The sequence below is a fragment of the Spermophilus citellus genome (assembly GCF_964194105.1).
Source record: "Spermophilus citellus genome assembly, chromosome: 5".
NCBI lineage: Eukaryota > Metazoa > Chordata > Mammalia > Rodentia > Sciuridae > Spermophilus > Spermophilus citellus.
This window is the reverse complement of record NC_138186.1, coordinates 67,866,347-67,880,493: the sequence shown is the minus strand read 5'-3', so window position 1 is coordinate 67,880,493 and position 14,147 is coordinate 67,866,347. Positions and strand designations below refer to the sequence as shown.

At 34.6% G+C, this 14,147-nt stretch overlaps 1 protein-coding gene across 2 annotated transcripts in view; it reads right to left on the bottom strand.

The window, feature by feature from the left end:
• The window catches only part of EFHC1 (EF-hand domain containing 1), a 54,777-nt gene that overhangs the window by 19,179 nt on the left and 21,451 nt on the right, over window positions 1-14,147 (bottom strand). For both annotated transcript variants that reach the window (XM_081295863.1, XM_081295864.1), the window contains one exon: window positions 6,164-6,384. In XM_081295863.1, coding sequence (XP_081151989.1) covers window positions 6,164-6,384 — 221 coding nt within the window. The remainder of the gene's footprint in view (window positions 1-6,163; window positions 6,385-14,147) is intronic.

The following is a 14,147-nucleotide window of genomic DNA, read 5'->3' as shown; positions in this document are numbered from 1 at the left end:
CCTAAAATCTTAGGTCAGAGACTAAGTTTTCCTCTTCCACATCAATACTAGGCAAACATCAATAATCTTCTTTTTCTTTGACTCTTTTTTTATCATGTACACTCAGGAAACTCAGCCTGTGTGTATGTGAGTGTGTGTGTGTGTGTGTGTGTGTGTGTATACACACACACACATATATATAAATATATAAATACATATTATTTATATATATATTTGTAAATATGCATATATTTAATATAAATATTTATTTAATGTATATATACATATATTTAATGTAAAAAATTATTTATAATATATATTTTAAACTTGCACATGCTTTCTCAAAATCTTTTTTATATATTATATTCAGGCTCATTATCAAATTAATTCATATAGTCCCCAATTCTAGCTACAACAGGATATCCCCTCAAAAACAAATGACTCCATTATATTCATCTAAGGTATACTAATTGGAATTTCGACCCACTCACCCACTTGTTAGGACTGTAATTAAAGGTATAATAATGGCCAGAATATGACTAGTGGATTCAGCAGGTGGACAATGGCCTAATTTGCTGCAATTGCAAAATCAATACCCAATAAATATTCAGGTTATTTTGACAGAGGGACCTCTGGCTGAGATATGACACATTAAACATTTGAGTTTCTCAAGAGGCCAGGCAGAAATATCAAAGTGGTGGTCCTGAACTTACTCTGCATATGTATCAACATATAGAGGGAACACCCTGATTAGAGGTGCAATCAAGGGTTGAGGAATTTACAGAGAGGCATTTATAGGTCTCTGAGGCTTATTCTCTCAAATTCTTACTTGTATTTTCTGAATCATACTTAATTTCCCCTGAGTAGAGTAATGACATTTCCTAAAACATCATGGCTGGGGTTGGCACTTTGCTTCTTGCACTTCTAAAATAGATAAGCCACTCTGACCATGGGACATCATCATCACTCACAGATTCTCCTGTTCATATGACATACCTACCAGAGTTATGCCTGAGCTTTCTTAACCAAGCTACTACACTTTGAGCCTGAGATTCTCATATTCCTTCAGATATTCTTTTTAGGGACAACCCCAATCAGATTAGCCTTCTTAACACTGGTTCCTTCCTTTTCCTCCAGATGGATCCAGCCAAGATAAAATACATGTGGTCATTGGATCTATAGTTACTTACTCTTGACCTAGCAGAGCAGTTTGACCTAAAAGTGCCTTGATTCTCAAATTAAACATACCCAGTTTATATTTACTACTGTCCTTGGCCATTGGTTTGGCTCTAGCTTTATCTATCTCAATCCTGATACAGTTTCCCATACTTGGTTTCCATTTATGTTGTTTAGAGTTAAAATAAATGATGTATAATAACCAAGGATGATTCATGTGAGGACTGAAAGGTATTTGCTTCTTGATAACTGGAGCTTTCTTATTCTTCTCTAACAAAGATTTTCAGAGATTGGCAGAGAATTTATTAATATGAGAATTATATGTTGTGGAGAAGTCACTAAAAATTAACCAATGCTATAGTTAATATGCCATATGTATGGATGTTTTATTATATATACAGTTTGTTTCTATTAAACATAGAAGCAAGGAGAAGGGGAGAAAAACAAACTAAAATTTACAGTGGTTCTTCTGTTATCTCTGTTCTTTATCCAAGCTTTTCATCCTTTTTTTTCCCTTAAAAGACAGGTTATTGGGGTGGGGGGTGGAGATCATAGTAATGATTATGAGGGTATAAGGGACAGAGGTAACCTAAGACTCAAAAGCTTTCATTGGGTTAAAAGATGGATCAAAGCCTTTTCATTAAGGGAATTACTATGTTGCAGTCCCTGTCCATACTACCTCCTTCTTGTATGAATTTATGATGTATAATAGAAATGCCTTGTGTCTTACAATGGGCAAGTACCTTAAACTACCATTTTGCCCGGTCCTAATCTAAAAACTAAAGTGGTAGAATAATTTGTTTCATAAAAATCTAAATCTTTTCCTATGATATTTTCTCTGTAGTACATCAACTTCTGCAAAACAAATTTAGCAACAGATGATTAATTATAATTCTTAATCAGTGAACACTATTTTATGAGTTTTATCAGAGAAAAAACTGACAGCAAGAGCTACCACATTTCCTTCCAGAAATGTTATTGCTCATGGCAACTCATAGTCTACCAAAATCCAAATCCTTCTTTTTAACTGGTTTTATGAAACATTGTTTCTGAAAGACTTGTCTAAAGACATCTGCTACCTTCCTGGGGAACATAACATATGTTTCCCAGGCAGTCTTCCATAGTCCAGTTCAAAAAAATATATTACATATCTCCTATTTATTAGGTACTGCAATAGGTGCTAGGAGCTGAAAAATGAAAATAATATAGTCCCTGGCCTCAAGGAAGTTATAGTCCTGTAGAAAATATTCATAAACAGAATTTTTAATATAACTGATGAATGCCAGGGAGGAGGGAGGTATACAATACCCCAAGAGCAGAGACAAAAAGCTTTTATTAGCCTTGACTGGAACTTTAGAGAAGCTTTCCTGGAGGAGAGAAAGGCAACACTGAGTGTTAAAGTATAAAATGAGCCATGTGAAGGGATGATAGAAAAGTGGTTCAAGCAGATGGAAGAGAACAAGAGAAAGTTTGGCAGAATGAAACAGAACATTCTATTCGCAGAATCTCATGTAATTTAGTATGATTATTGGCTAAGTAAAAGTAAGAGAAGAAGGAAATAGGCAGAAATGAAGGGCCTGGGCTGGAGGAATTCAATAATTCCATCCTTTTATTTATTCCTTTTGAGGAGAAAAAGCCCAATGATGTGGTTTTATGCACACACCAGCAAAATAAATATGGGGGTAGGTATTAATATCCTATTTTAACAGTCATAGAGAGATTTGTATGAGGTGCTTCTGTACAAACAGGTATAACAAAAAGCCAGTTTTCTTAGTTCATGATACAATACCATCTTAATACCTTAGATACTTCTTCAATTTAATATATATGTAATTTTTATAACTTGCAATTTTCTTTTGAAATTCTTTAAAATATGTACTTTGGATAAAATTCTGAAGGTTCATGTTTATCAGATCACTACTTTGGCACATTATAAGGTGCTATGAACTTATTCTCAGATCAGAGTAGACTTCTGGAATACACAGAATTGTGTGTCCCATTGTGGCTCTAAGAAAGCTATGTTGCAACCAAAGGTCATCTTCCAACATCTTTAATTATCAGTCTTTGTTTTACTCCCAACCATTTTTAAGTGAAAGGATATGATAAATACGATGAATAGGAAAAGAATAATGAAATACCCTAGGGTCTGAAATTTTAAAAGATGTCTCTTTTTTAAAAAAATCAAACTGAATAAAAATGTTATAAAAATAATACAAGGGAAAATTTTGGGAAGATGCCAAAGTAGGAAATATCAGGACTCACTCTCTCTACCTAAACAACAATTACACTGCAGAATCTGAGGTAGCAATTTTTAAATTCTGGAGTCTCTTGAAGACTTGTAACTTTCAGTAGAAGGCCTAGGCAGTAAATTGGTGAATTTTCATAAATTTCAGCTCTTATACAGTAGCAGCTACCAATCCTATACCCCTCAACCCTGCGGTAAGCAGACTACATAACTTGCATACAACCAGCAGGAGCCAGAGGAGGCAAAAAGAAAAATTACTCTGTCCTCCAAATATTGGGGATCTGAGTATGGATCAGTGATGGCTATTTCTGATCACAGAGAATTGACAAACAGGCAGATGGCCATTGTTGTTGCACCTCCCCGCATGGCTACAAGCCATTCCCTCTCAGAGGAAGTAACTCTAAAGGGCTGGTACCTCATTTCCTGCATTTCACTATTCTTTTTTCTCTTTTGGAAGCTTGATACTAACAAGAAGGACATTCAAAAACAACTGCATATACAAGGAAAAATTTTAAATTACTGCATAGGAAATATGCAGAAGAGACTTCAAAAGACCTTCATTTTATACCCCAGGCTGATACTTGACACAGAAACTGCCTACAACAATTGAAAATAAAAGTAATGAAAACATAAAAACAACAACAAAACCCCAGCAAACTATAGAGAAAGAGAAGAATCTGATTTATGGAGTTCCCATATTATTAAATTTATATGTCCAGTTTCAACAACAACAAATTACAGGGTATACAAAGAACTAGAAAAGTATGGCCCTTTCAAGTGGGGAAAAAATTCAATAGAGCAATCCCTGAAAAAAACTCAGATGGCAGATTTATTAGACAAAGACTTTAAAACAACTGTCTTGAAAGTACTCAAAGAACAAAAGGAAGATACAAAAAAAGTCAATAGATGCATACATGGACAAAATGGAAATATGAATTAAAAAATAAAATACCCAAAAAGAAATTATGGAGCTGAAAATTAAAATTATCCAAATGCAGACTTTAACAGCAGAAGAATCAGTGAACTTGAACTTAGGATAATGGAATTTATTGAGTCTAAGGAATATAAAGGAAAAAAAATGGGGAAAATGAGCAGAGTTTAAGGTGTCTGTGGGAATATGCCAATATATGCAGTGTATGTGTCTTAGGAAGAGAAAAGAAAGAGAAAGGATAAGAGAGAATATTTGAAGGAAATAATATCTGGAAAGTTTCCAAATTTGATGAAAGCTATGAATAAAAATATCTTATGAGCTTGATAAACAAGTAAGATAAATTCAAAGAGACTCACACTGTAAGACATATTATAATCAAACTTTCAAAATACAAAGATAAAAAGAGAATCTTGAAAGTAGCAAGAGAGGGTATCTTGTCACATACAAGGGATTATCAATAAGACTTTCAGCAAGTTTATTATCAGGAACATTGAAGGCCAAAAAGGCAGTGGGCAAAAAATATTTAAAGAACAAAATTTATCAACCAAGAAGTCAATATGCAGCAAAGACACCCTTCAAAAATGGGAGAGAAATTAAAGCATTCTAGACAAACAAAAGATGAGGAAGTTAGTTGCCACTACAACTGACCTGCACCTTCAGGGTTAAACGAAAATAAAGGATGCTATGTAGTAATTTGAAGATACATGAAGAAATAAAGATCTTGATAAAAGTGAATACATAGAGACTCATTAAGAGACTAATACATTACATTTAAAAAAATGTCTAAAAGCTAGTATTATTGTAACTTTGATTTGGAATTTCCTGTTTTCTACATAATTTATGAGGGTTGGGGATGTGGCCTGGTAGTAAAGCACTTGTCTAGCATGCATAAGGCAAGGCCCCAGGTTTGATCCCTAGCACACACATACATACACACAAAACCACAATTTAAAAGAACTATTTAATACCATGAACTTCTAAGTGATCAAGATGGTATGCTGGTGTGTATTTGATCACAACAAAAATAAATGAAAAATTTAAAAAATAAAATAAAAATGTTTTTTTAAGCAATACCTGATTTGATACAAAAAGAAAAATTAAAGCCAAACATAGGAGTATAAAAAGGAAGTTTTCTGGTCATCTGCACCTCCACATTCCCACATGTTGAACCAACTGCCATTAATAATATAGCTGACATCCCTCCAGGTCTTTTCCTAAGTATATATAAGCAGATATTATATAGGGAAATTTACAAAAATAGGATCATGTTATAAATACACTTAAAATGTATTATGTACATTGAACAATGTTAGTACACACAGACTTACTTCCTCTTTTACAGGCCTTAAGTCTTCTAATTATATGGATTTAACATATCTTAAATTGTCAATCGCCTTATACTTCATTTCACTATAAAACACATATCTCTTTGTCTTCAAAAACATTTTCTAGGCCAAAAATATATAACATTTTATTTTTAAAAATCAAAATGATGACAAACCACCCTTCAGAAAAATTATTCTGATTGGCTTTTCTATTAATAGTATGTGAAAATTCACATGCCTTCACATGGGCAAAGATTGGATATTGTGAATCTTTTTTAACTTAGACTCAAAAACATTATAATTTTTAATCCATTTCTTTGATTATTAGATTGAAGGTCTTTTCATGTGTCAATTGGCCACTTATATTTCTTTTGTGAACTACTCTATTACATATTCTTTATTTGTTTTTTTTAATTGAGCATTCATATAGGAGTTCTCTTTTAATTTTTTTCAATTTCTACATAAAGTATTTTTTTTTCTCACTCAGAACTACTACTATTCTATTACCTGTTTTACAGGAGGTGGTTCCTGCTTGCTCACATCAATGCGTGGTAAATCAGAGATTCCAAACTTCTCTTTGTAGAACTGTCGAGTAAATGGATCACAATCATAAATGAAAAAATTTCTCCCAAGGATAGTGAGTGGTTTCCCAACAATAAAGTCTTTGGCAGTGTACCATTCCAACACCTCTTGATCAGAGATTTCCAGCACACACTGAGGGAAGTTCTCTAACATAAGGTGGGATTAAAGAGAAAAGAAGAAAGAATGAGCATAAGGGGGAAAAAAACCCTGGCACATGAGTTGAGTATTCTTGAGAACCTGGGGCAGTACAGTCTTTTGCTTACATTCTCACAAAGTTGTGTGTTTCCATCTATTGACTGGACACACAAATAATATCCCAAAGGGTTTTTATAAAGTCTTTCTCCCAAATGCAGCTGGAATATCACTACAAGTCACTAAGCTTAGCAAAATTAATGCTTAGAAGAAATCATTACAGGAAGAAAGAACAAATGTCCTTCTCTATAAAACATATAAGATGATCTTAATGATGAGGAGGGATCCAACCAAATGAAGTACAACTTCCCACTCATTTATTCATCCAACATTTATTAGTGACTAATTATACATTAAGTGTAACACTAAGTATTGTGATTGCAATAATTGCTAATATAAATACAATTCCTGCCTTCTTGGAGAAAATATTCTGTTTGGGGAAACAGATACTAAACAAATACACAAATAATGATTTCATTTCAGCATAATCATTGATGTGAGGACAGTGTAACCTAGTACTGGAGGCAGGGTTCAGGGACAATGAATGAGATGATTATAGCAATCTATGCATGAAGGAATTAACAAATTTTTAAATGTAAAATCAGTATTGCATTTGGGATATATTTACTGATTATTAGTTATGGAAATTCATTGAGACCTGGGTTTCAAAATCAGTCTTTTCAGAATGGATTTACATTTGCTTTTAACAGGCAAGTGTGGGCATTACTAAACCACAACATTATTAATCTAAATTTTCAATTTTGGATTCTGGTAACAAACAGAATATGTAAATTCTGGCTCCAAATGTGAGAATGTTGGTTTGTGGGGATTTCTTTGGAGGATTCTTTTTTCCCATTCTGTTCAGAGTCAAGACCTGAAGAAGAAAGTAAATTTTTTAATTTACGTCGGCAGAGTGGTTCCCCCATGATAGTTCTAAGATCCTTCTAAGATCCCAGCTTCATAGGTAGAGTCCTGTCTTCTTACCCTATTTATTCCTCCTGGCCTTTTCTCCTATCTTCCTGTATAGCCCTGCACAAACTCCACATCTAGTATTTGCTTCTTTGTGAACTGATATTTTTTACCTCACTTCTTGCCTTTAAGGGCTCTCTTCCTTTATCACCATCTCCACTATGCCAGGTTTAAAAAAAAGAGCCATATTTGTATTTGAAATTATAACATAGTAGGGTTTCTATAAATAAACAATCTATCATATTACTGAAATGAAAGTTTCAGGATCTGCATTATGATAGGTAATTTTAGTATACAGAGCCACTAATATTATTTCTAAATGAAACATTATCACATGATATTGTGAATTCATGCGATTGGTGTGTATTTCTCACAGGTTATAAAGCCTTTGAGATATGGCCTTCTATTAGTTTTAGATTTCCAATACCTAGCACAATATTTTCTTCATCCATAAGTATATTAAATTAACATTTTCAAATGATGGAATGAGCTACTAAACATGCTCAGAGAAGTGAGGAAAAGCATTCAACTTTCTGGAGTACTAAAGGTCCAACTAAGAGGTATTCCAGATTCATTTAAAAGATAAGACTCAAGTACAGAAGTTAGTCTAAAGAAAAACACATTTTCAGAATCTTGTGCACTGCATTCAACAGCTGAACAGAAGGCTTTTAGTAAGCCAAATACACATTTGACATTACCTTCAAACAATTACCTTCAATAATGAAAGAACTTTCAGAATCTTGATACTTCAGTTATGTCCATCATAAATATATAATTTTGATTCATCTCAATGACTTAAAAGAAAGCCCTGGTTTAGAGAATTTTTGAAAGACACTTCCATGGCTGTGGCTGTGGCTCAGTGGTAGAGTGCTTGCCTAGCATGTGTGAGGCACTGGGTTTGATTCTTAGAACCACATATAAATAAATAAATAAAATAAAGGTCCATGAACATCTAAAAAAAGGTACTTCCATAATTTCCTATTATACTTGGCCCTCATTGTTCATTGTTTCTGCATCTGCAGATTCAACACATGCATATTAAAAATATTTTAAAAAATATATAACATCTGTGCTGAATGTGTACAGACCTTTTTTCCCTGGAATTATTCCCTAAATAGCCATTTATATACCCTTTACATTGCACTTGGCATTATAAATAATGTAGAGATTATTTTAAATATATATATATATATATAATGTATGTAGTTAATATGCAAATATTATGCTATTTTATATAAGGAGCTCGAGCATTGTGGATTTTGATTTCCTCAACAGGGTCCTAAAACCTATCCCCCTTGAATACTTCTTTATTTCTGTAGTGTCTGTTGTGATATTTCCTTCTTCATCAGTATGTGAGTAATTTGAGTTTTCTCTCTCCTTCTCTTCATTAGCATGGTTAAGGGTCTGTCAGTTTTATTTATTTTTTCAAAGAATGAACTTTTTGTGTTGCCAATTTTTTCAATTATTTCTTTTGTCTCAATTTCATTGATTTCAGCTCTGATTTTAATTATTTTCTGTCTTCTACTGCTTTTGGTGTTGATTTGTTCTTCTTTTACTAGGGTTTTGAGATGTAATATTAAGTCATTTATTTGTTGACTTTTTCTTCTTTTAGGGAATGAACTCCATGAAATAAACTTTCCTCTTAATACTGCCTTCATAGTGTCTCAGATTTGTGTTCTCGTTCTAAGAATTGTGTTCTCATTCTAAAAAGTTTTTAATCTCCTCCTTAATGTCTTATAGAACCCATTATTCATTCAGTAGCATATTATCTAGTCTCCAGGTGTTGAAATAGCTTTTATTTTTTATTTTATCATTGATTTCAAATTTCATTCCATCATAATCTGATAGAATGCAGGGTAGGATCTCTACTTTTTTATATTTGCTAAAAGTTGCTTTGTGGCATAATATGTGGTATATTTTAGAGAAGGATCCATGTGATGCTGAGAAAAAAGTGTATTAGCTCATTGAAGGATGAAATATTCTATATATGTCAGTTATGTCTAAGTTTTTAGTTGTATTATTGAGTTCTATAGTTTCTTTGTTTAGCTTGTTTGGCAGATATATCCAGTGGTGAAAGAGGTATTTTAAAGTCACTTAGAAGTATTGTGCTGTAATCTATTTGACTCTTGAACTTGAGAAGAGTTTGTCTGATGATTGTAGATGCTCTATTGTTTGGGGCATATATATTTATTATTGTTATGTCTCTTTGATGAATGGTTTCCTTAAGCAGTATGAAATATCCTTCTTTATCCCTTTTGATTAATTTTGGCTTGAAGTCTACTTTATTTGATATGAGGATGGAAACCCCTTCTTGCCTTTGCAGTCCATGGGAATGATTTTCCCCAACCTTTCACCTTCAGTCTGTGGATGTCTTTTCCTATGAGATGAGTCTCCTGGAGGCAATATATTGTTGGGTCTTTTTAAAAATCCAATCTGCCAGTCTATGTCTTTTGATTGGTGAGTTTAAGCCATTTATATTCAGGGTTATTATTGAGATATGAGTTGTATTCCCAGCTGCTTTTATTTTTGATATTTAACTTGAATTGGTTTCTCCTTCGATTAGTTTTTTCCCTTAGTGTAATACCTCCCTCTGCTGATTTTCATCATTGTTTTTCATTTCCTCTTCTTAGAATATTTTGCCTAGGATGTTCTATCATGCAGGCTTTCAAGTTGTAAATTCTTTTAAATTTTGATTATCAAGGGAGGTTTTCATTTCATCATCAAATCTAAACCTTAATTTTGCTGGATACAAGATTCTTGGTTGTCACCTATTTTCTTTTAGAGCTTGGTAATATGCTGTTCCAGGATCTCCTGGCTTTGAGGGTCTGGATTGAAAACTCTGCTGAGATATGAATTGGTCTCCCCCTATATGTGATCTGATTCCTCTCTCTTGCAGCCTTTAAGATTCTATCCTTATTCTGTATGGTAGGCATTTTCATTATAATGTGCCTTGGTATAGATCTGTTGTAATTTTGTACATTTGGTGTCCTGTAAGCCTCTTGTATCTGATTTTCCAATTCATTTTTCATGTTTGGGAAATTTTCTGATATTATCTCATTGAAGAGATTGTGCATTCCTTTGGATTGAAACTCTGTGCCTTCCTCTATCCCAATAACTCTTATATTTGGTCTTTTGAAGCTATCCGATAATTATTGGATGTTCTGTTTATGGTTTCTTAATATCTTCACTGTGTGGTCAACTTTATTTTCCAGATTGTATACTTTGTCTTCATTATCTGATCTTCTGTGTTCCAAGTGATCTAGTCTGTTAATGATGCTTTTTATTGAGTTTTTTTTAATTTGGTTTATTATTTCCTTCATCTCAAGGATTTCTGATTTATTTTTTCAAAGTCTCTCTTTCTTGAAGTAATCTTTTTCTACCTGTATTTGCTCCCTTATCTCTCTGTTGGTGTGATTAATGGATGCCTGTATTTGCTCCCTTATCTATTTATTGGTGTCTTCAATTGTTGCCTATTTGCTCTCTTATCTGTTTGTTGAAGTGACCAATTTTTGCCTATATTTGCTCATTTAGGTCATTCTTTAATTCACAGACCATTTTAATTATGAACATTTTGAACTCCTTTTCTGACATTTCATCAACTGCACTGTCTATGGGTTCTGATATTATAGTATCCTGGTTTGTTTGGGGCACTTTCCTCCCTTATTTTTGCATGTTGTCTATGGGATTTCCTTACTTGCTGTGTGGATCTGAGGTATCACAGTTTCTACCCTATCTTCTTGTAGCATCTGTGCAGATTATCTGTATTTCACCTTGGTGCTGGGCTTCCAGGCACTTCCGGTGTTCCAGGACAGATGCTACTGCAATTATAGGTGGCAATAGCAGGAGGTAACTGGAGATAGTAGTGGAAGTGCCCCAAGATGAATACAATGTCTTTCAGAGATGGGGATGAAAGGGTGGGCCTTATACTGGCTTTGGGATTCCTGCTCCAAGATGCAGCTGCTTCTAGGCCCTCTCTGTTGTCCAAGGTAGAGGCTACTGCATGGAGAAGGCTCTGGGGATGGCTGCAGTATCTCAAGATGAAAGTAGGTTAGACCTGGGCTCCCAGGTGATGGTGGGAGTGTGGCAGACTCAAACTTACCCTGGGCCCTAGCTCTTGCATAGGTCAGACAGTTTGGTCAGAGTTGGGCCTAAGCTCTGGCAGGTATCTGCTAGGGATGGGATGAATTTGGGCCTACCCTGGGCCCCAGGTCCTGAACAGGTCAGCAAGGCAAGTCTGGGCTGAGCCTGAGTCCAGCAGTATCTACTGGTGCGCAGAGGCAATCCTGGGCCAAGCCTGAACTCTGACTGGTGTCTGCCATTGATGGGATGGATTTGGGCCTACCATGGGCCTGAGCCCCTGTGCAGGTCAGCGAGGCAGATCTGGGCTGAGCCTGACTTTGGTGGGTGTCTACCAGTGGGCAGAGGTGGTCCTGGGCTAAGCCTGAGCTCTGGCAGGTATCTGCTGGTCACGGGGTGGTCTCAGGCCTACCTTGGGCAAGAGCTCCTGCATAGGTCAGTGAGGCAGATCTGGGCTTAGTATATACTTTTTAATAATATTATTTCTTCCAATCCATGTACACAGGATGTCTATTTTATGTGTCCTCTTTAATTTCTTTCATCAGTGTTCTATAATTTTAATTTTTATTGTAGAGATCTTTCACCTCTAGGTATTTATTCCTAGTTGTTTTTGTGTATTTGGTTTTAGTAGCTATTGTAAATAGGATTGCTATCTTTGTTTCTATTGCAGATAATTCACAGTGGCATATAATGCTAGCGATATTTATATATTTATTTTATATCCTAAAATTTGCTGAATTAACTTTTTAGTTCTGATTTTGTTGTTTTTGTTGGTGGTGTCTTTGGGGTTTTTACATATAAGATCATGTCATCTGAAAACAGTGACATTGACTTCCTCTTGACCAATTTTGATGCTTTTTATTATTTCTTTCTCTTGCCTGATTGGTCTGGCTAGGATTTCTAGTACTATGATAAATGAAAGTGGTAAAAGTTGGCATTATGGTCTTGTTGCAGATCTTAGAAAACTTTCAGCTTTTCCCCATTTGGTATAATGTTAGCTATTGGCTTCTTCTAAACGGGCATTGTGTTGAGAAACATTCCTTCTTTACCTAATTTACCCAGCATTTTCATTGTTAGAGATGTTGAATATTATAAATAAATAGTAAAGTGTATGAAAACCAAAAAGAGAGTGAGAAAGGTTGAATTTTAGCAAATGCTTTTTCTGCATCTCTTGAGATGATCATGTTGTATTTGTTCTTCATTCTGTTAATATGGCATATCACATGTTTTAGTCAGCTTTTTGCTACTATGTCCAAAACCTGACAAGAACAACTTAGAGAAGGAAAAGTTTATTTTGGCTAATGGACTAAAAGGTTCAGTCCTTGGTCTGACAACTCCATAGCCTTGGGCCTGAGGTGAGGCCCATGGCAGAAGGGTGTGGAAGAAGAAAGTTACTTGGAATGCAGCCACCAGAAGCAGAGTACGAGCTTTGCTCATCAGGGAGAATAAATAAACCCCACAGTCATGTTTCCAGTGATCTTCTTCCTCTAGCCACACCTTAGCTGCTGACAGTTACTACCCAGTTAATTCATATCAGTGGGTTAATCCACTGATTAATACATAATTCTTATAATCTACTCATTTCACTTCTGAAAAATCTTGCATTGTTTCATACATGAGCTTTGGAGACATTTCAAATCTAAAACATAACATGTACATCCTGCATCCCTGCAATGAAAAGCATTTGATCATGGTGAATAATCTTTTTAATGTGCTGTTGGTTTGGGTTTACTAGTATTTTGTTGAGGATTTTTCAATCTATGATCACCAAGGATATCAGCCTATAATTTTCTTATCAGCATAAAGCTGGCCTCATAGAATTTGTTTCAAAGAATTACCTCCATATCAATTTTTTTTAATCATTTAGTTTTCTTTTTGTTGTTATACCCTTGTCTGGTTATGGCATCAGGGTAATACTGACATCATAGACTGTGGTTAGAATAACTCCTACCTTTTTAGTTTTTTAAAATAATTTGAGAAGAATTGGTATTAGTTCTTCTCAAAGTGTTTGGTAGAATTCAGCAGTGAAGTAATCTGTCCCTGGGCTTTTCTTTAATGGAAAACTTATTACTAATTCATCAACTTGTTACTTGTTACTGGTCAGTTCAACTTCCCTATTATCATGATTCAGTCTTGATAAGGTGCATGTGTACAGGATTTTGTCCATTTCTTGGCTATTAAGTTTGCTGGGATATAGTTGTTCATAATTCCTATGATCTTTTATATGCCTGTGGTATCAACTATAATGTCTCCCTTTTCATCTCTGATTTTATTTGTGTCTTTTCTCTTTTTCTTGGTCAAGATAAGTGTTGTCATTTTTTTTAACATTCTTAAAGAACCAGCTCTTTGTTTCATTGATTTTTTTTACATTCTTTTAAGTGTCTATTTCATTTACTTCTTATCTTTATTCTTTCCTTCTACTAATTTTAGGTTTTGTTTGATCTTTTTCTTCTAAATCCTTGAGATGCAGCAATAGTTTGCTGTTTGAGATCAGCATGAACCAGGGAATACCTCAAAAAGGTAGTCCATTCTCCCCAATTCTCTCCCATGCGTCAAGGTAGGCCCACATGCCTCATCCATAGTCACTGGCCTCTGGTCCAGCACTGTAGGACTCTGACTCTGGTCAGAATCACTGGAAAGGACTAACCCCAGACTCCTCTGCCACTAATGT